General features: G+C 40.5%; 2 protein-coding genes across 2 annotated transcripts in view; both read right to left on the reverse strand.

The window, feature by feature from the left end:
• LOC128657302 (oocyte zinc finger protein XlCOF7.1) overlaps nucleotides 1-22137 on the reverse strand; it is a 225235-nt gene that overhangs the window by 167841 nt on the left and 35257 nt on the right. The gene's annotated exons all lie outside the window — the stretch shown is intronic.
• Nucleotides 1-22137, reverse strand: part of LOC128657300 (gastrula zinc finger protein XlCGF26.1-like) — a 72115-nt gene that overhangs the window by 19799 nt on the left and 30179 nt on the right. Inside the window, exon 4 of the mRNA XM_053711590.1 lies at nucleotides 14418-14531. Within this exon, the coding sequence (XP_053567565.1) occupies nucleotides 14418-14531 (114 nt within the window). The remainder of the gene's footprint in view (nucleotides 1-14417; nucleotides 14532-22137) is intronic.

The following is a 22137-nucleotide window of genomic DNA, read 5'->3' on the forward strand; positions in this document are numbered from 1 at the left end:
TGTATTTCTTAAATAGGGATCTGACCAAAATCCCTCCCCTTTGGTTACTGCATGCCACCCAGCCCAGGTGTGTTCCTGATTAATATACTTTATAAGCTAGAAAGCTTCACACTGTGTAGACATGACTTGCTGCAGTGTGGATACTGGTTAGTATAGGACTGGTCTGATGTGGGACACCTTGTAAGTGGTAGACTGGCTTAGCAGAATATGATCATATTGTGTGACTAAGATCCCATTTCATTTAAAGGCAATTTTAAAAGCAAAATTTTTTTTGCAGAAGTATATTTGTTTTAGCAGCACAAATATATGCTCATATTATTGTGAGATATTTATCCCAATCTTATTAGAAGCTATGTAAGTATATTTGGCAGACAGAAACATATACTAATATGCCATGTAGAAGTGGACTTAAGTGGTTGGATGTGCACCAAAATATCTCCTTGTTGTTTTGTAACTTTCTATTAACTTTGATGATCAAAATGTGCACTATCTATGTATATACACAGTTTGAGGCACCAGCTCCTACTGAGCATGTGCAAGAATCCAGAGTATATACATATATGCATTTTTGATTGGTTGATGGCTGTCACATGATAAAAGGGGAAGGAAAAACAGAATTTATGTTTACCTGATAAATTACTTTCTCCAACGGTGTGTCCGGTCCACGGCGTCATCCTTACTTGTGGGATATTCTCTTCCCCAACAGGAAATGGCAAAGAGCCCAGCAAAGCTGGTCACATGATCCCTCCTAGGCTCCGCCTACCCCAGTCATTCGACCGACGTTAAGGAGGAATATTTGCATAGGAGAAACCATATGATACCGTGGTGACTGTAGTTAAAGAAAATAAATTATCAGACCTGATTAAAAAACCAGGGCGGGCCGTGGACCGGACACACCGTTGGAGAAAGTAATTTATCAGGTAAACATAAATTCTGTTTTCTCCAACATAGGTGTGTCCGGTCCACGGCGTCATCCTTACTTGTGGGAACCAATACCAAAGCTTTAGGACACGGATGAAGGGAGGGAGCAAATCAGGTCACCTAAATGGAAGGCACCACGGCTTGCAAAACCTTTCTCCCAAAAATAGCCTCAGAAGAAGCAAAAGTATCAAACTTGTAAAATTTGGTAAAAGTGTGCAGTGAAGACCAAGTCGCTGCCCTACATATCTGATCAACAGAAGCCTCGTTCTTGAAGGCCCATGTGGAAGCCACAGCCCTAGTGGAATGAGCTGTGATTCTTTCAGGAGGCTGCCGTCCGGCAGTCACATAAGCCAATCTGATGATGCTTTTAATCCAAAAAGAGAGAGAGGTAGAAGTTGCTTTTTGACCTCTCCTTTTACCAGAATAAACAACAAACAAGGAAGATGTTTGTCTAAAATCCTTTGTAGCATCTAAATAGAATTTTAGAGCGCGAACAACATCCAAATTGTGCAACAAACGTTCCTTCTTCGAAACTGGTTTCGGACACAAAGAAGGTACGACTATCTCCTGGTTAATGTTTTTGTTAGAAACAACTTTTGGAAGAAAACCAGGTTTAGTACGTAAAACCACCTTATCTGCATGGAACACCAGATAAGGAGGAGAACACTGCAGAGCAGATAATTCTGAAACTCTTCTAGCAGAAGAAATTGCAACCAAAAACAAAACTTTCCAAGATAATAACTTAATATCAACGGAATGTAAGGGTTCAAACGGAACCCCCTGAAGAACTGAAAGAACTAAGTTGAGACTCCAAGGAGGAGTCAAAGGTTTGTAAACAGGCTTGATTCTAACCAGAGCCTGAACAAAGGCTTGAACATCTGGCACAGCTGCCAGCTTTTTGTGAAGTAACACAGACAAGGCAGAAATCTGTCCCTTCAAGGAACTTGCAGATAATCCTTTCTCCAATCCTTCTTGAAGAAAGGATAGAATCTTAGGAATCTTTACCTTGTCCCAAGGGAATCCTTTAGATTCACACCAACAGATATATTTTTTCCATATTTTGTGGTAAATTTTTCTAGTTACAGGCTTTCTGGCCTGAACAAGAGTATCAATAACAGAATCTGAGAACCCTCGTTTTGATAAGATCAAGCGTTCAATCTCCAAGCAGTCAGCTGGAGTGAGACCAGATTCGGATGTTCGAACGGACCTTGAACAAGAAGGTCTCGTCTCAAAGGTAGCTTCCATGGTGGAGCCGATGACATATTCACCAGATCTGCATACCAAGTCCTGCGTGGCCACGCAGGAGCTATCAAGATCACCGACGCCCTCTCTTGATTGATCCTGGCTACCAGCCTGGGGATGAGAGGAAACGGCGGGAATACATAAGCTAGTTTGAAGGTCCAAGGTGCTACTAGTGCATCTACTAGAGTCGCCTTGGGATCCCTGGATCTGGACCCGTAGCAAGGAACCTTGAAGTTCTGACGAGAGGCCATCAGATCCATGTCTGGAATGCCCCACAGTTGAGTAATTTGGGCAAAGATTTCTGGATGGAGTTCCCACTCCCCCGGATGTAATGTCTGACGACTCAGAAAATCCGCTTCCCAATTTTCCACTCCTGGGATGTGGATTGCAGATAGGTGGCAGGAGTGAGTCTCCGCCCATTGAATGATTTTGGTCACTTCTTCCATCGCCAGGGAACTCCTTGTTCCCCCCTGATGGTTGATGTACGCAACAGTCGTCATGTTGTCTGATTGAAACCGTATGAACTTGGCCTTTGCTAGCTGAGGCCAAGCCTTGAGAGCATTGAATATCGCTCTCAGTTCCAGAATATTTATCGGTAGAAGAGATTCTTCCCGAGACCAAAGACCCTGAGCTTTCAGGGGTCCCCAGACCGCGCCCCAGCCCATCAGACTGGCGTCGGTCGTGACAATGACCCACTCTGGTCTGCGGAAGGTCATCCCTTGTGACAGGTTGTCCAGGGACAGCCACCAACGGAGTGAGTCTCTGGTCCTCTGATTTACTTGTATCTTCGGAGACAAGTCTGTATAGTCCCCATTCCACTGACTGAGCATGCACAGTTGTAATGGTCTTAGATGAATGCGCGCAAAAGGAACTATGTCCATTGCCGCTACCATCAAACCTATTACTTCCATGCACTGCGCTATGGAAGGAAGAGGAACGGAATGAAGTGTTTGACAAGAGTTTAGAAGTTTTGTTTTTCTGGCCTCCGTCAGAAAAATCCTCATTTCTAAGGAGTCTATTATTGTTCCCAAGAAGGGAACCCTTGTCGACGGAGATAGAGAACTCTTTTGCACGTTCACTTTCCATCCGTGAGATCTGAGAAAGGCCAGGACTATGTCCGTGTGAGCCTTTGCTTGAGGAAGGGACGACGCTTGAATCAGAATGTCGTCCAAGTAAGGAACTACTGCAATGCCCCTTGGTCTTAGTACCGCTAGAAGGGACCCTAGTACCTTTGTGAAAATCCTTGGAGCAGTGGCTAATCCGAAAGGAAGCGCCACGAACTGGTAATGCTTGTCCAGGAATGCGAACCTTAGGAACCGATGATGTTCCTTGTGGATAGGAATATGTAGATACGCATCCTTTAAATCCACCGTGGTCATGAATTGACCTTCCTGGATGGAAGGAAGAATTGTTCGAATGGTTTCCATTTTGAACGATGGAACCTTGAGAAACTTGTTTAAGATCTTGAGATCTAAGATTGGTCTGAACGTTCCCTCTTTTTTGGGAACTATGAACAGATTGGAGTAGAACCCCATCCCTTGTTCTCCTAATGGAACAGGATGAATCACTCCCATTTTTAACAGGTCTTCTACACAATGTAAGAATGCCTGTCTCTTTATGTGGTCTGAAGACAATTGAGACCTGTGGAACCTCCCCCTTGGGGGAAGCCCCTTGAATTCCAGAAGATAACCTTGGGAGACTATTTCTAGTGCCCAAGGATCCAGAACATCTCTTGCCCAAGCCTGAGCAAAGAGAGAGAGTCTGCCCCCCACCAGATCCGGTCCCGGATCGGGGGCCAACATTTCATGCTGTCTTGGTAGCAGTGGCAGGTTTCTTGGCCTGCTTTCCCTTGTTCCAGCCTTGCATTGGTCTCCAGGCTGGCTTGGCTTGAGAAGTATTACCCTCTTGCTTAGAGGACGTAGCACTTGGGGCTGGTCCGTTTCTACGAAAGGGACGAAAATTAGGTTTATTTTTGGCCTTGAAAGACCTATCCTGAGGAAGGGCGTGGCCCTTACCCCCAGTGATATCAGAGATAATCTCTTTCAAGTCAGGGCCAAACAGCGTTTTCCCCTTGAAAGGAATGTTAAGTAGTTTGTTCTTGGAAGACGCATCCGCTGACCAAGATTTCAACCAAAGCGCTCTGCGCGCCACAATAGCAAACCCAGAATTTTTCGCCGCTAACCTAGCCAATTGCAAAGTGGCGTCTAGGGTGAAAGAATTGGCCAATTTGAGAGCACGGATTCTGTCCATAATCTCCTCATAAGGAGGAGAATCACTATCGATCGCCTTTACTAGCTCATCGAACCAGAAACACGCGGCTGTAGTGACAGGGACAATGCATGAAATTGGTTGTAGAAGGTAACCTTGCTGAACAAACATCTTTTTAAGCAAACCTTCTAATTTTTTATCCATAGGATCTTTGAAAGCACAACTATCTTCTATGGGTATAGTGGTGCGTTTGTTTAAAGTAGAAACCGCTCCCTCGACCTTGGGGACTGTCTGCCATAAGTCCTTTCTGGGGTCGAGCATAGGAAACAATTTTTTAAATATGGGGGGAGGGACGAAAGGTATACCGGGCCTTTCCCATTCTTTATTTACAATGTCCGCCACCCGCTTGGGTATAGGAAAAGCTTCTGGGAGCCCCGGGACCTCTAGGAACTTGTCCATTTTACATAGTTTCTCTGGGATGATCAAATTCTCACAATCATCCAGAGTGGATAATACCTCCTTAAGCAGAGCGCGGAGATGTTCCAACTTAAATTTAAATGTAATCACATCGGGTTCAGCTTGTTGAGAAATTTTCCCTGAATCTGAAATTTCTCCCTCAGACAAAACCTCCCTGGCCCCCTCAGACTGGTGTAGGGGCATTTCAGAACCATTATCATCAGCGTCCTCATGCTCTTCAGTATCTAAAACAGAGCAGTCGCGCTTGCGCTGATAAGTGGGCATTTTGGCTAAAATGTTTTTGATAGAATTATCCATTACAGCCGTTAATTGTTGCATAGTAAGGAGTATTGGCGCGCTAGATGTACTAGGGGCCTCCTGAGTGGGCAAGACTGGTGTAGACGAAGGAGGGAATGATGCAGTACCATGCTTACTCCCCTCACTTGAGGAATCATCTTGGGCATCATTTTCAGTGTCACATAAATCACATCTATTTAAATGAGAAGGAACCTTGGCTTCCCCACATTCAGAACACAGTCTATCTGGTAGTTCAGACATGTTAAACAGGCATAAACTTGATAACAAAGTACAAAAAACGTTTTAAAATAAAACCGTTACTGTCACTTTAAATTTTAAACTGAACACACTTTATTACTGCAATTGCGAAAAAGTATGAATGAATTGTTCAAAATTCACCAAAATTTCACCACAGTGTCTTAAAGCCTTAAAAGTATTGCACACCAAATTTGGAAGCTTTAACCCTTAAAATAACGGAACCGGAGCCATTTTTATCTTTAACCCCTTTACAGTCCCTGGTATCTGCTTTGCTGAGACCCAACCAAGCCCAAAGGGGAATACGATACCAAATGACGCCTTCAGAAAGTCTTTTCTATGTATCAGAGCTCCTCACACATGCGACTGCATGTCATGCTTCTCAAAAACAAGTGCGCAATACCGGCGCGAAAATGAGGCTCTACCTATGATTAGGGAAAGCCCCTAGAGAATAAGGTGTCTAAAACAGTGCCTGCCGATATTATTTTACAAAAATACCCAGATTAAATGATTCCTCAAGGCTAAATATGTGTATATATGAATCGATTTAGCCCAGAAAATGTCTACAGTCTTAATAAGCCCTTGTGAAGCCCTTATTTACTGTCTGAATAAAAATGGCTTACCGGATCCCATAGGGAAAATGACAGCTTCCAGCATTACATCGTCTTGTTAGAATGTGTCATACCTCAAGCAGCAAAAGACTGCTCACTGTTCCCCCAACTGAGGTTAATTCCTCTCAACAGTCCTGTGTGGAACAGCCATGGATTTTAGTAACGGTTGCTAAAATCATTTTCCTCTTACAAACAGAAATCTTCATCTCTTTTCTGTTTCAGAGTAAATAGTACATACCAGCACTATTTTAAAATAACAAACTCTTGATTGAATAAAAAAAACTACAGTTAAACACTAAAAAACTCTAAGCCATCTCCGTGGAGATGTTGCCTGTACAACGGCAAAGAGAATGACTGGGGTAGGCGGAGCCTAGGAGGGATCATGTGACCAGCTTTGCTGGGCTCTTTGCCATTTCCTGTTGGGGAAGAGAATATCCCACAAGTAAGGATGACGCCGTGGACCGGACACACCTATGTTGGAGAAATTGAACTAACTGAAACTAAGACCAAGTGCTATTGCATTGTTTTGTATTATGAATTTATTAATTATGCTGTTCTACTGTATTTAATGGTTCTTTAAATGTCCTTTAAAGCACTTAGTCTGAATTTTAGAAGAGCAACATTTTTTCTGACAAATTTAAAAAATTATTTTAATTTGCCAGCCCCCTGTATCATGTGACAGCCATCAGCCAATCACAGACTCATACGCATTACACAGTGAACCCTTACACATGCTCAGTAGTAACTGGTGACTCAGAAAGTGTGCATATTTTAATAAACTATCGCCTAGATTTAGAGTTCTGCGGCCAAAGGGGTGCGTAGCTAACGCTGGCTTTTTTCTGGCCGCACCTTTTAAATACCGCTGGTATTGAGAGTTCACAGAATGGCTGCGTTAGGCTCCAAAAAAGGACCGTAGAGCATATTTAACGCGACTTCAACTCTCGATACCAGCGGTGCTTACGGACGCGGCCAGCTTCAAAAACGTGCTCGTGCACGATTCCCCCATAGAAAACAATGGGGCTGTTTGAGCTGAAAAAAACCTAACACCTGCAAAAAAGCCGCGTTCAGCTCCTAACGCAGCCCCATTGTTTGCTATGGGGAAACACTTCCTACGTCTGCACCTAACACTCTAACATGTACCCCGAGTCTAAACACCCCTAACCTTACACTAATTAACCCCTAATCTGCCGCCCCCGCTGACCCCTGCATATTATTATTAACCCCTAATCTGCCGCTCCGTAAACCGCTGCTACTTACATTATCGATATGTACCCCTAATCTGCTGTCCCTAACACCGCCGACCCCTATATTATATTTATTAACCCCTAATCTGCCCCCCACAACGTCGCCTCCACCTGCCTACACTTATTAACCCCTAATCTGCGAGCGGACCGCACCGCTATTATAATAAAGTTATTAACCCCTAATCCGCCTCACTAACCCTATAATAAAAATAGTATTAACCCCTAATCTGCCCTCCCTAACATTGCCAACACCTAACTTCAAACATTAACCCCTAATCTGCCGACTGGAGCTCAGCGCTATTCTAATAAATGTATTAACCCCTAAAGCTAAGTCTAACCCTAACACTAACACCCCCCTAAATTAAATATAATTTAAATCTAACGAAATTAATTAACTCTTATTAAATAAATTATTCCTATTTAAAGCTAAATACTTACCTGTAAAATAAACCCTAATATAGCTACAATATAAATTATAATTATATTATAGCTATTTTAGGATTTATATTTATTTTACAGGCAACTTTGTATTTATTTTAACCAGGTACAATAGCTATTAAATAGTTAAGAACTATTTAATAGCTAAAATAGTTAAAATAATTACAAAATTAAGTGTAAAATAAATCCTAACCTAAGTTACAATTAAACCTAACACTACACTATCAATAAATTAATTAAATAAAATACCTACAATTACCTACAATTAAACCTAACACTACACTATCAATAAATTAATTAAATACAATATCTACAAATAAATACAATGAAATAAACTAACTAAAGTACAAAAAATAAAAAAGAACTAAGTTACAAAAAATAAAAAAATATTTACAAACATTAGAAAAATATTACAACAATTTTAAACTAATTACACCAACTCTAAGCCCCCTAATAAAATAACAAAGCCCCCCAAAATAAAAAAATGCCCTACCCTATTCTAAATTAAAAAAGTTCAAAGCTCTTTTACCTTACCAGCCCTGAACAGGGCCCTTTGCGGGGCATGCCCCAAAGAATTTAGCTCTTTTGCCTGTAAAAAAAACACATACAATACCCCCCCCAACATTACAACCCACCACCCACATACCCCTAATCTAACCCAAACCCCCCTTAAATAAACCTAACACCAAGCCCCTGAAGATCTTCCTACCTTATCTTCACCATACCAGGTTCACCGATCGGTCCTCGGAAGTGTTGATCCAAGCCCAAGCGGGGGGCTGAAGAGTGACGTCCATCCTCGGGCTGAAGTCTGGATCCAAGCGGCGGCTGAAGAAATCCATCATCGGGCTGAAGTCGGAATTCCATCATCGGGATGAAGTCTTCTATCAAGCCGCATCTTCAATCTTCTTTCTTCTGGAGCGGAGCGGAGCCATCTTCTTACAAGCCGACGCGGAACATCCTCTTCAACCGACGCCTAATTGCCGAATGACGGTTCCTTTAAATGACGTCATCCAAGATGGGGTCCCTCGAATTCCGATTGGCTGATAGGATTCTATCAGCCAATCGGAATTAAGGTAGGAATATTCTGATTGGCTGATGGAATCAGCCAATCAGAATCTAGTTCAATCCGATTGGCTGATTGGATCAGCCAATCGGATTGAACTTGATTCTGATTGGCTGATTCCATCAGCCAATCAGAATATTCCTACCTTAATTCCGATTGGCTGATAGAATCCTATCAGCCAATCGGAATTCGAGGGACGCCATCTTGGATGACGTCATTTAAAGGAACCGTCATTCGGCGATTAGGCGTCGGTTGAAGAGGATGTTCCGCGTCGGCTTGGAAGAAGATGGCTCCGCTCCGCTCCAGAAGAAAGAAGATTGAAGATGCGGCTTGATAGAAGACTTCATCCCAATGATGGACTTCCGACTTCAGCCCGATGATGGATTTCTTCAGCCGCCACTTGGATCCAGACTTCAGCCCGAGGATGGACGTCACTCTTCAGCCCCCCGCTTGGGCTTGGATCAACACTTCCGAGAACCGATCGGTGAACCTGGTATGGTGAAGATAAGGTAGGAAGATCTTCAGGGGCTTAGTGTTAGGTTTATTTAAGGGGGGTTTGGGTTAGATTAGGGGTATGTTGGTGGTGGGTTGTAATATTGGGGGGGGAGGTATTGTATGTGTTTTTTTTACAGGCAAAAGAGCTGAATTCTTTGGGGCATGCCCCGCAAAGGGCCCTGTTCAGGGCTGGTAAGGTAAAAGAGCTTTGAACTTTTTTAATTTAGAATAGGGTAGGGCATTTTTTTATTTTGGGGGGCTTTGTTATTTTATTAGGGGGCTTAGAGTAGGTGTAATTAGTTTAAAATTGTTGTAATATTTTTCTAATGTTTGTAAATATTTTTTTATTTTTTGTAACTTAGTTCTTTTTTATTTTTTGTACTTTAGTTAGTTTATTTCATTGTATTTATTTGTAGATATTGTATTTAATTAATTTATTGATAGTGTAGTGTTAGGTTTAATTGTAGATAATTGTAGATATTGTATTTAATTAATTTATTGATAGTGTAGTGTTAGGTTTAATTGTAACTTAGGTTAGGATTTATTTTACAGGTAATTTTGTAATTATTTTAACTATTTTAGCTATTAAATAGTTCTTAACTATTTAATAGCTATTGTACCTGGTTAAAATAAATAGAAAGTTGCCTGTAAAATAATATTAATCCTAAAATAGCTATAATATAATTATAATTTATATTGTAGCTATATTAGGGTTTATTTTACAGGTAAGTATTTAGATTTAAATAGGAATAATTTATTTAATAAGAGTTAATTTATTTCGTTAGAATAAAATTATATTTAACTTAGGGGGGTGTTAGGGTTAAAATTAGCTTTAGGGGTTAAAAAATGAATTAGAGTAGCGGTGAGCTCCGATCGGCAGATTAGGGGTTAATACTATTTATTATAGGGTTATTGAGGCGGGAGTGAGGCGGATTAGGGGTTAATAACTTTATTATAATAGCGGTGCGGTCCGCTCGGCAGATTAGGGGTTAATAAGTGTAGGCAGGTGGAGGCGACGTTGTGGGGGGCAGATTAGGGGATAATAAATATAATATAGGGGTCGGCGGTGTTAGGGGCAGCAGATTAGGGGTACATAGCTATAATGTAGCTGGCGGCGCTTTGCGGTCGGCAGATTAGGGGTTAATTATTGTAGGTAGCTGGCGGCGACGTTGTGGGGGGCAGGTTAGGGGTTAATAAATATAATATAGGGGTCGGCGGTGTTAGGGGCAGCAGATTAGGGGTACATAGCTATAATGTAGCTGGCGGCGCTTTGCGGTTGGCAGATTAGGGGTTAATTATTGTAGGTAGCTGGCGGCGACGTTGTGGGGGGCAGGTTAGGGGTTAATAAATATAATATAGGGGTCGGCGGTGTTAGGGGCAGCAGATTAGGGGTACATAAGTATAACGTAGGTGGCGGTCGGCAGATTAGGGGTTAAAAAAATGTAATCGAGTGGCGGCGATGTGGGGGGACCTCGGTTTAGGGGTACATAGGTAGTTTATGGGTGTTAGTGTACTTTAGAGCACAGTAGTTAAGAGCTTTATAAACCGGCGTTAGCCCAGAAAGCTCTTAACTACTGACTTTTTTCTGCGGCTGGAGTTTTGTCGTTAGATTTCTAACGCTCACTTCAGACACGACTAAATACCAGAGTTAGAAAGATCCCATTGAAAAGATAGGATACGCAATTGACGTAAGGGGATCTGCGGTATGGAAAAGTCGCGGCTGGAAAGTGAGCGTTAGACCCTTTCCTGACTGACTCCAAATACCGGAGGTAGCCTAAAACCAGCGTTAGGAGCCTCTAACGCTGGTTTTGACGGCTACCGCCAAACTCTAAATCTAGGCCATAGTAAATTGAAAAGTCTACTAAAACAGCATGATCTATCTGAATAATGAAAGTTTATTTTGACTTTAGTTTTCTTTTAACCATTTGGTTGCCGAGAACATCTCACAACAGTAATCTAGCCCCTGCTTGCTGCAACATTCATGGACTATCAATGAGTTAAATAACATCTGTAAAACACACACATCAGTGGTTTAAACCCTTGATTGATATTCATTTAAATAAAATGATCTTAAACCTCTGGGTCAGCAAGACTTGCCACAAGAGTTGTTTGCACTAAGCATGTCTGCAGCACAAAGACACATAGGTTAGGAAGAATTGACAAGTATCTGTTCCAGGAAAGGTGTAACTTTTCTGGGAACAAGATCAAAGCATTTTTACAGATGCCAAAACCCGGGGCCCTTAGCAATTATTCCATATTTGACTTTAGTTATAATCTAAGTTAAAATATATATAGTAGAGACTTTAAATGAATGAATGCGCCCAGTGTAGGGGTGGGGCGGGGGGCAGTATGTGCTGGTGTACCCCAGGGGTCATTGTAGGGGCCTGTTGTATTTAACAGTTTCAACAATACTCTTAATGGACATTAACCTCTTAAGGACATATGACGGAATTTTTCCGTCATAAAACAATTGAGCAAACTGAAAGCTGTGTCCTTAAAGGGTTAAGAAACGTGTCTTTTTGTACACAACACAAACATTTGACACTTTAGAGAGTCTCAAGCAAAATAGTTACAAATTATGTATTTAGGATAGAAACAAACAAACAAACATAAATAAATAATTATGGGCTATTGATTTAATCATACTTTACAATGTAAATAAAAGGAATAAAACTAGGGATTTTTTATTTCAGTTGATTAAAAAGTAATTACACACTACACTAATACAGTAGGAAAAGCCAGCAGGATAGTAGGTTGTACATAGAGAGGGTATCAGGAGAAGAAAATAGTGAAGTTTTTATAATTTATGAATCACAAGTCAGGCCTCACCTTATATTCTGTGTACAGATCTGGTGACACCATTTATAGAAGCACCTGCATTACAGACTCTTTAAAAGAGGCTTCTAAAACAGGACATGGTTTCTAAACCATAGTTTATAAAGACGACTCACCTTAACATGTATTGCCTGTGGGAGAGAATGTAACACACTAATATGACAGATCTATTAAAGGATTTAGAGAGATCTGGACCAAGGTGTTATTTGTCTTTAATAAGAAAAAGTGTTTAACCCTTTCACTGCCGAGTCATTTCATCTCCCTGTGCTGAAACCATTTTCAATCTTTTGCATTTTAGACTTTTACTTCAGTCCTACATTATATACTACAATATATACTTTAGTATATCACAACTGACAAAAATAAGAAGGGGATTTTCATCCATGGCTTAGTTTCCATTGCTGTTCTAAACTGTATAAATTGGTGGTAACATAAAACATGTCTTATACACTTTAATGGAGATACTTATAGTTACCACCAGTTTACACAGTTTGGCCTATGGGGCGGAGGGGGGGCTTGAGAGGGGGCAAAATCTCCTTCCCCTTAATAAAATCTCCCTATGCTTAGCGCAGCATTTGATCTATATTCCTATGACACAGAATACATATACACTCACCTGTGCTCTTTATCCCTCAGATACATTACATGAATACACTCACTTGTGCCCTGCATCACTCAGACACATCACACACGTACACTCACCTGTGCTCTTTATCCCTCAGATACATTACATGAATACACTCACTTGTGCCCTGCATCACTCAGACACATCACACACGTACACTCACCTGTGCTCTTTATCCCTCAGATACATTACATGAATACACTCACTTGTGCCCTGCATCACTCAGACACATCACACACGTACACTCACCTGTGCTCTTTATCCCTCAGATACATTACATGAATACACTCACTTGTGCCCTGCATCACTCAGACACATCACACACGTACACTCACCTGTGCTCTTTATCCCTCAGATACATTACATGAATACACTCACTTGTGCCCTGCATCACTCAGACACATCACACACATACACTCACCTGTGCTGTTACATGAATACACTCACTTGTGCCCTGCATCACTCAGACACATCACACACGTACACTCACCTGTGCTCTTTATCCCTCAGATACATTACATGAATACACTCACTTGTGCCCTGCATCACTCAGACACATCACACACGTACACTCACCTGTGCTCTTTATCCCTCAGATACATTACATGAATACACTCACTTGTGCCCTGCATCACTCAGACACATCACACACGTACACTCACCTGTGCTCTTTATCCCTCAGATACATTACATGAATACACTCACTTGTGCCCTGCATCACTCAGACACATCACACACGTACACTCACCTGTGCTCTTTATCCCTCAGATACATTACATGAATACACTTACTTGTGCCCTGCATCACTCAGACACATCACACACGTACACTCACCTGTGCTCTTTATCCCTCAGATACATTACATAAATACACTCACTTGTGCCCTGCATCACTCAGACACATCACACACGTACACTCACCTGTGCTCTTTATCCCTCAGATACATTACATGAATACACTCACTTGTGCCCTGCATCACTCAGACACATCACACACGTACACTCACCTGTGCTCTTTATCCCTCAGATACATTACATGAATACATTCACTTGTGCCTTGCATCACTCAGACACATCACACACGTACACTCACCTGTGCACTGCATCTTTCAGACATGTCACACACGTACACTCACCTGTGCACTGCATCTTTCAGACATGTCACACACGTATACTCACCTGTGCACTGCATCTTTCAGACATGTCACACACGTACACTCACCTGTGCACTGCATCTTTCAAACATTTGTCACACGTACACACACATGTGCTCTGCATCTCTCAGACACATTACATGAAAACACTCACTTGTGCCACTCATCACTCAGACACATCACTTACATACAACAACCTGTGCAATGCATCCCTCAGACACATCAAACACATAAACTCACCTGTCTTCTGTGTCTCTCAGACACATCATATGTGTGCACTCACCTGTTCCCTACATCCTCAAACACGCTACACATAAACTCAGCTGTGTCCTGGATCCCTCAAACACGTCACTCACACACACCCACCTGTGCCCTGCATCCCTTGGACAAGTCAAACGTGTACACTCACATGAGCCCTCCATCCCTCAGACATAACCCACATAAACTCACCTCTGCTTAGTAACCATTAGACCCATCACACACATACACTATGTCCTGCATAGCTCAGACATGACACACAAGTACTTTCACTAGTGCCTTGCGGCCTTCAGTTACCTTAATCACATACACTTACCTGTGCTAATATTATCACATATTTCCTGCTCTGTGCCTTCTGGCATATTTCGTAGGCACTGATCATCTTGAACCTTTTGTTCTGTATAACATGAAATCACAGCTTCATTTACATCTGAAGTAGAAAAAAACAAAAGAAACAATATTTACAATTTCTATGGTTTCGTTTAAAAAAATAGATTAAAATAAAATGTAAAGACAATGGGGTGGATTTATTATAAGGCGGGCAGACACGATTCGCTGTAACGAATCATGTCCGCCCGACATCAATAAATGCTGACAGCATACACTGTCTGCATTTATTATTGCACAAACATTTCTTGTGAAATGCTTGTGCAATGCTGCCCCCTGCAGCAGGGGTTGTCAATCATCCCGATCGTATTTGATCGGGATGATTGCAGTCCGCCACCTCAGGGGTTAAGGAGCAGCGGCCTTACAAACGCTGCTTCTTAACTCCTGATTTCGGCGAGCCGGAAGGCTCACGTGGAATGAGCAGCATATGCTGCTTAGTAAATTGGCACCATTGTGTGATTTATGGTAATCTAGTCCTAAAGCCCGTGTACACGGGCCATTTTTTGCAGTACAGCGGTTCCACCCCTTGCTCTCTCTATCCCCCCTCTATTTTGCTCTCTCTGCCCCCTCTCTTTTGCTCTCTCTGCCCCCTCTCTTTTGCTCTCTCTCTCCCCCTCTTTCTATTTTGCTCTCTCTCTCCTCTCTTTTGATCTCTCTCTCCGCCCTCTCTTTTGCGCTCTCTCTCCCCCTCTCTTTTGCGCTCTCTCTCCCCCTCTCTTTTGTTCTCTCTCTCCCAGGGTCGGCTCCAGAACGAATGAAATGGGGGGGCATTTTTTTTTAACAAGGGGGCACACATTTACAAAGCATGTATGAGAGTCAAAATAAGAGCAGACCTACATATTCTGCAGGAAAGTGGCTGGCTTATCCCCCACTATTAACATTTGGAGAATATGTGCTAAATCACTAGGTAAAATAATTAAGTCTAAATCCTATGCAGTGCACTAAAACAGAGCCATTAAACTTGGGACCCCCAGTGCAATAGCTCCTTAAAAACAATTCACCCCTTAATCACCATGATCCAAAACCCTTAAACTCATTCTCAAATCTCAATCATGTCCCCTAAACAGCCATGCACCCCAAACCCCCTAATGTAATTAACTCCTTTGTTTGCAATAGTAGTGAGGATACTAGATTTTCAGATACTGGTAATTTTGTAGATTAGATTTAGCTATACCTGTTTCACAATAACGAATGGATATCAGGTTACTTAATACAACCTATGTACTGTGAACCTTTAAGAACCTATAAGAATATGATTGTATCATATAAATATAAGTCTATAAATGGCTACCGGCTTCTATCGATGCCTCAAAAGTGCACTGTGAACTTAGGCCCGGCACAGTGCACTTTTTGAGGCATCGATAAAAGCCGGTAGCCATTTATAGACTTATATTTATATGATAAAATCATATTCTTATCATAGTCTATTGTTTAAAAAAATTAGTAACTCACGATGTTTAGGTAAAATTAATAGGGTTAAGACAAATCCAAAAAGTCTCTAATTAACTTCCAATTCCAAATAAGAGGTTAAGACACGGAGCTCCTTGCAGATGCGTGATGCAACCTCACAGTTCGGCAGCTAACTCTGCCCCCAGCATGCAGCATTACATAACAATTCATTATTTTATTTATTATTTTTAAAGTGTATATATATACACACACACACATATATATTTACACATGCATACACACATTTACACATACATAGTATACACACACATATTTACACATACACACACATTTACACCCACATACATATTTACACATACTCACACACACATTTATACACAATACACATACATACACAAACACACATACATACACAAACACACACACATGATGGTTGGGTTCAGGGTGGAGGAGGAGACTCCCAAGACTACTTGCTGGCTGGGTAATAGAAGCACATTAACAGTCAGAAATTGACTGAAACAAGCAGCAGCCTATGCGCAGCTCCTCTCATGCAACTGCTCCACCTGACTGGGTAGGGGCCCTAAGCAGAATGACAGAACAGGGCCCCTACCCAGAACAAAAAATACTTCAAAGAAATGGGACAATGCACCATGAGCACAGATATACATCCACACTCACAGATACATTATATATATATATATATATATATATATATATATATATATATATATATATATATATATATATATATATATATATATATATAAACACACACATACAAACAGTACACAGATACACACACATACAAGACACACACAGTACACAAATACAGACACACACAGTACACAGATATACACACACGTACACACAGATACAGACACACACACAGTACACAGATACACACATGTACACACAGATACAGACACACACACACAGTACACAGATACACACATGTACACACAGATAGACACACATGTACACACAGTACACAGATACACACATGTACACACAGATACAGACACACAGTACACAGATACACACACAGATACAGACACACAATATACAGCTATACACACACGTACACACAGATACAGACAAATACAGTACACAGATACACACACACTTCAACAGTACGCATAGATACACATACCTCAAATTTGTCCTGTTTTTTTTCCACTGCCCTAAAAATACTGGAATGTATTGGCAGATCTACATGAGCTCCTGCAGTGATCCATAAATCACTGCGTAGAATGTTGCAATCTAGCATTTCTAGGGCAGTGGGGAGGCAGGAAAAATTGGAGGAAAATAGGCAAATCAAATAATGAAAAAAACATTGTCAGTAAAATTCATATATATTCATGTCCCTTTAATGAAATGCTCTAATCCAGTAATACATATTTTACAAATTGACACCTTTTACTTAAATCAACTAAAGCTGCAATAAAATATGTTTTTCTGTTTGTAACCTATAAATAATTAATCTTGTGCCAGAGTGCTGTCAGATGTAGGCTCACTAGTGTTTATTTAAAGGGCAGTGTATGTTCACTTAAAGTAATATTTTTATTGTTAAGCTTTAATGGTGATAGTTTTCTTCTACATTAAAAAACAAAAATATTTGGATATTGAGACTTTAACAATCACCCGGGTTTCAGGATGGAGACAATCTTACATGTCAATGCTATGTTTATGTCCTACATTTTCCATCGATAAGATTAACCTCGATGATGTATTGTACAATCTCTTTTTAATTTAATAAAACTGTTTAAAAAAAAAAGAAAAAAAATAATATTGAAATAAAGGGGAAAGAGGAAAGAAAAGGAGAGAGATGATAAAAAGTGAAGGGGTAATGGCATAGAGAGAGACAGGAGGTGAGATAGTGAAAGAGAGATGAGGAGGAAAGAAGAAGAAAAAAAGAGGGAGAGTGGAGAAAAAGAATAGAAATATTTTTCCCTGTTATGCAACACATTTATACAGTGTCCTGAACATAGAATTCACAAACACTAAGCAGCCCTTCTGCTCTAGGAGGGGTTAAAAGGCTGCAGCACACACACAAAAACGTATTTATTGCTGACCTCTGCCCCTCTCTTACCTCTCATTGCTTTTCTTTCATGTGGCTGATCACTGTTAGCTGCCTCAAAGCAAAAGAACCGCGCTTGGGCAGGAAGAAGGGGGAGAGAAGGGAGGGGACAGCTCTTAACAGGAAGTGCTGCTATAATTCAGGGAAATACTTAGCTACAGAACAGCACACTGAATGTGCTGCTTATTACAACTTCCCCCATTCTGTCCAGGGTGCTCTTTCAGTTCCTCAGAGGCTCCCACAATCGCACTACAGAACAGATTGCAAATCGGCACAGGCAGTTAAAACTCTTTGCACTGCAGCAGCCCTGTGTTTTGAGGGGGCACAGCATTCCATTTGGGTGGGCATTGCCCCCCAAATCCCCCCCTTGGAGCCGACCCTGCTCTCTCCCCCTCTCTTTTGCTCTCTCTCTCCCCCCTCTTTTGCTCTCTCTATCCCCCCTATTATTATAATTTATAGTTGGCGCTCCTAAGAGACAGAATGTTACTCAAGAGCTGGGACAAAAGTAGAAATAAAATGTGATTTATATATGTATATGTATTAGTTGATTCTTTTAAAGAACTAATGTATAAGAGCGAGAAGTAAAACAAGAAAAATGATTTGGTTTTAGATACAATATTTGTGTATAGGTACCTCTGTTGATTAATAAAAGGAACACTAATTTTGAAAAGAAATTGTCTTAAAAAAAAATTATTATTTATTTTCATAAAAACTATGATAAAGGTGATAAATTAACTATTGGTGATGAATGATAGATAAAACAATAAAACAACATAAGTTTTTAGCGATAAAATGGTTAGTGCTTTTTTCAATACAAGTATAAAACAATTTACAAGATATATTTAGAGGGGACGTCTCCCCTGATGTGTTGCCTAAGATATAAATATGCAATATATTCGATAGCACTGGGAAATTGATTATTGTTTCTTGTTTCTGTGCTCCTTTTATATAGTGTATTAATACAAGTCTGTGTTTTTGCAGTTTGTAATTGATGCGTCCACACAATGTGTACACAAAGTAGTCATGTAATCTGCATACGTCAGTTATCTACTCACGTGACCTGAATTTGGGCAGCCGTTAACAATGCTGCCAGTGCACTGATTGAAGTGTATTTTATGTTGCCATGGTGACTGCTGTATTCGGCCGTAGTGGAAGATCTTTAATTATATTCTGTAAATTGCATGCAATATGCGCCACTCCTCTTTATCCTTAGACAGTCTTTGGAGTATTTATGGAAAACAAATGTAACTCCTTTTTATCCTTAGATAGTCTTTGGAGTTATGTGGATGGTATATTGCCCTCTTATTTTGGAAACTCTAATTGGATTGAGCTTCTAAAGAGGGGGCGCCTTTTTGCCGATATGCTTATCCTTGGTTTGAACTTTCCAACATATATCCGATATGCAGAAGAAGCTTCAATTTAAAAACAGTTAGTTCATTCAGTTCTACGCATTTCACCCTCACAAGGGCTTTATCAAGATCTCTTTCCCCCCTCTCTTTTGCGGTTTCTCTCCCCCTCTTTTGCTATCTCTATCCCCCTATTTTGCTCTCTATCCCCTCTTTTGCTCTCTCTCTTCCCTTTCTTTTGCTCTCTCTCTCCCCTCTCTTTTACTCTCTCTAGCCCCTATCTTTTGCTCTCTCTCCCCCTCTCTTTTTCTCTCTCTATCCCCCTCTTTTGCTCTCTCTATTCCCCCCTTTTTTGCTCTCTCCCTACTTTCTTTTGCTCTCTCCCCCTCTCTTTTGCTGTCTCTCTCCCCCTCTTTTGCTCTCTCTATCCCTACTCTTTTGCTCTCTCTCTCCCCTTTCTTTTGCTCTTTCCCCTCTCTCTTTTGACGTTTCACTCCCTCTCTTTTGCTCTCTCTCTGTCTAGATAGACAGACATATAGATAGATAGTAAGATAGATATAAATATAATAATCAATATATTTTGTCTCTTCAATCTCTTCTTGAAGAACCCGCCCACGACACACCCGACCCCATCCCATCACGCCCGGCCCCATCATGCCTGGCCCCACCCCCTGTCGGCCCCAGAAGGATGCCAAGAGGTAAGTCTGCTGAAGGCCAAGTGTGTTTGTCCTCGCGCAGTCTCTACTGCGCATGACAGCTTCGGAACAAACACACTTGGCCTTTTATATTATAGACTAAGCCTTAAAACGCTAGCGGTCACATCTGCAATAAACATTCCAAGTAACGACATTAGCACAACAGTAAATACAACCTGGGTTATGCAGTAAAGTGAGTTAGCTGGGAATCAGTTACTTTAATAGCGACAAAAATACCCTATTATAATCAATCAGAATTCCCATGTGGCATGTATTACACAAGCTTTTTGGGCAAGGGCGGACTGGGCCAGATTGGCAATTTCCCCACAGGCCGACAGCATAAGTATTGAAATAGGGCCGGATGTAAGGGAGGTGCTAAGAAGGGCTGAAATGTACGTTTTTGTATTTCTGTGTATGTATTTGTGTGCATGTGTGTAATTGTATGCATATGTTTGTGTATTTGTGTGTATGTATTTGTATGCATATGTGTGTGCATGTATGTGTATATGTGTGTGTGTGTTAAAGACAAAGAAAAAAAAAGGCGCACAAAGCAAAACTCAGGTGAAAGATTTATTAGCAATTTCTGTACACGCAAGTATTATTGCACTTACTAGAATAAAGCATAAAACAAGCATTCAGGTGGAGCGTAATTTCCTTACAGCTCCTTGTCACACACACCAGGCGTAGTTGCCTCTTTAGCTATGACAAGTAACTCCGGGCAGAATTTTCCGAATCCTGTGCCAGGCTACTGTATAGCTGGTTTGCTTCCAGCATATTGTTCTTAATGTAATATAATTTGAGAAGGTATATCCCCTAGTCCTCTCTTGTCACTTGCTGTACCCTCCTTCCACTATTGCAGCCTTTTCTGATGTGTGTGTGTGTGTGTGTGTGTGTATTTTAATGCGCGTGTATGTGTCTATGCATCTGTGTGTTTTTGTATTTATGTGCATGTGTGTGTGTGTATTTGTATGCATGTTTGTGTATTTGTGTGTATGTATTTGTGTGCATATGTGTGTATTTATGTTTATTAATGTGCATGTGAATGTGTGTGTGTATTTTAATGCACATGTATGTGTCTATGCATCTGTGTATGTGTGCATGTGTGTGTTTTTGTATGCATGTGTTTGTGCATCTGTATATTTGTGTGCATGAGTATGTTTTGTGCATATGTGTAAGTCAGTGTGTAACATAATTTCAATATGCCTGTCATATTCTGTGATGTAATGTTATGTGTGGTGCCCCTTGATCTGTAGGTGTAAGGTCAGCAGAGTGGTGCCCACTTGTTTTTACATGTGACTTTCAAGCATGTGGTAATGAGGTTTAGGTAGCCACTGTAGAATATAATTGATTTGAGCAGAAACTTCATTTAAGCATAGTGTAAGATATGTAGTGTTCACACTAGTGTGCAGCAGTCCCTTATCAACTTGCTTATGTATAGACTACATTGTGTCCAAATATAGCATTTCTCCACCTGTCTCAAATTCCCTTAGCTCATACTTAGGTAAGTGTGTATGTATAGGTGGGTGTAAATTACCTGTAAAATTAAATAAAAACCTAATCTTACGTAAAAAAAAAAAAAAAAACTACCATTACCAAAAATAAAAAACCTACCATTACTAAAAATAAATAACCAAGCATCACAAAAAATAAAGTCTAACATTACAGAAAATGTACTTATAAAGTACTTACCAAAAAATATTATATATATATATATATATATATATACACATATATATATATATATATATATATATATATATATATATATATATATATATATATATATATATATATATATATATATACTCTTATTCTAATACCCCAACAAAAAAACACCCCAAAATAAAAAAAGCCCTATTCTAAAACTAAACTACCAATAGCCCTAAAAAACATAATTTATGTAAGAATTTACCTGATAAATTCATTTATTTCATATTGGCAGGAGTCCATGAGCTAGTGACGTATGGGATATACAATCCTACCAGGAGGGGCAAAGTTTCCCAAACCTCAAAATGCCTATAAATACACCCCTCACCACACCCACAATTCAGTTTAACGAATAGCCAAGAAGTGGGGTGATAAAGAAAGGAGTAAAAAGCATCAACAAAGGAATTTGGAAAT

The sequence above is a fragment of the Bombina bombina genome, chromosome 4 (genome assembly GCF_027579735.1).
Source record: "Bombina bombina isolate aBomBom1 chromosome 4, aBomBom1.pri, whole genome shotgun sequence".
NCBI classification, from domain to species: domain Eukaryota; kingdom Metazoa; phylum Chordata; class Amphibia; order Anura; family Bombinatoridae; genus Bombina; species Bombina bombina.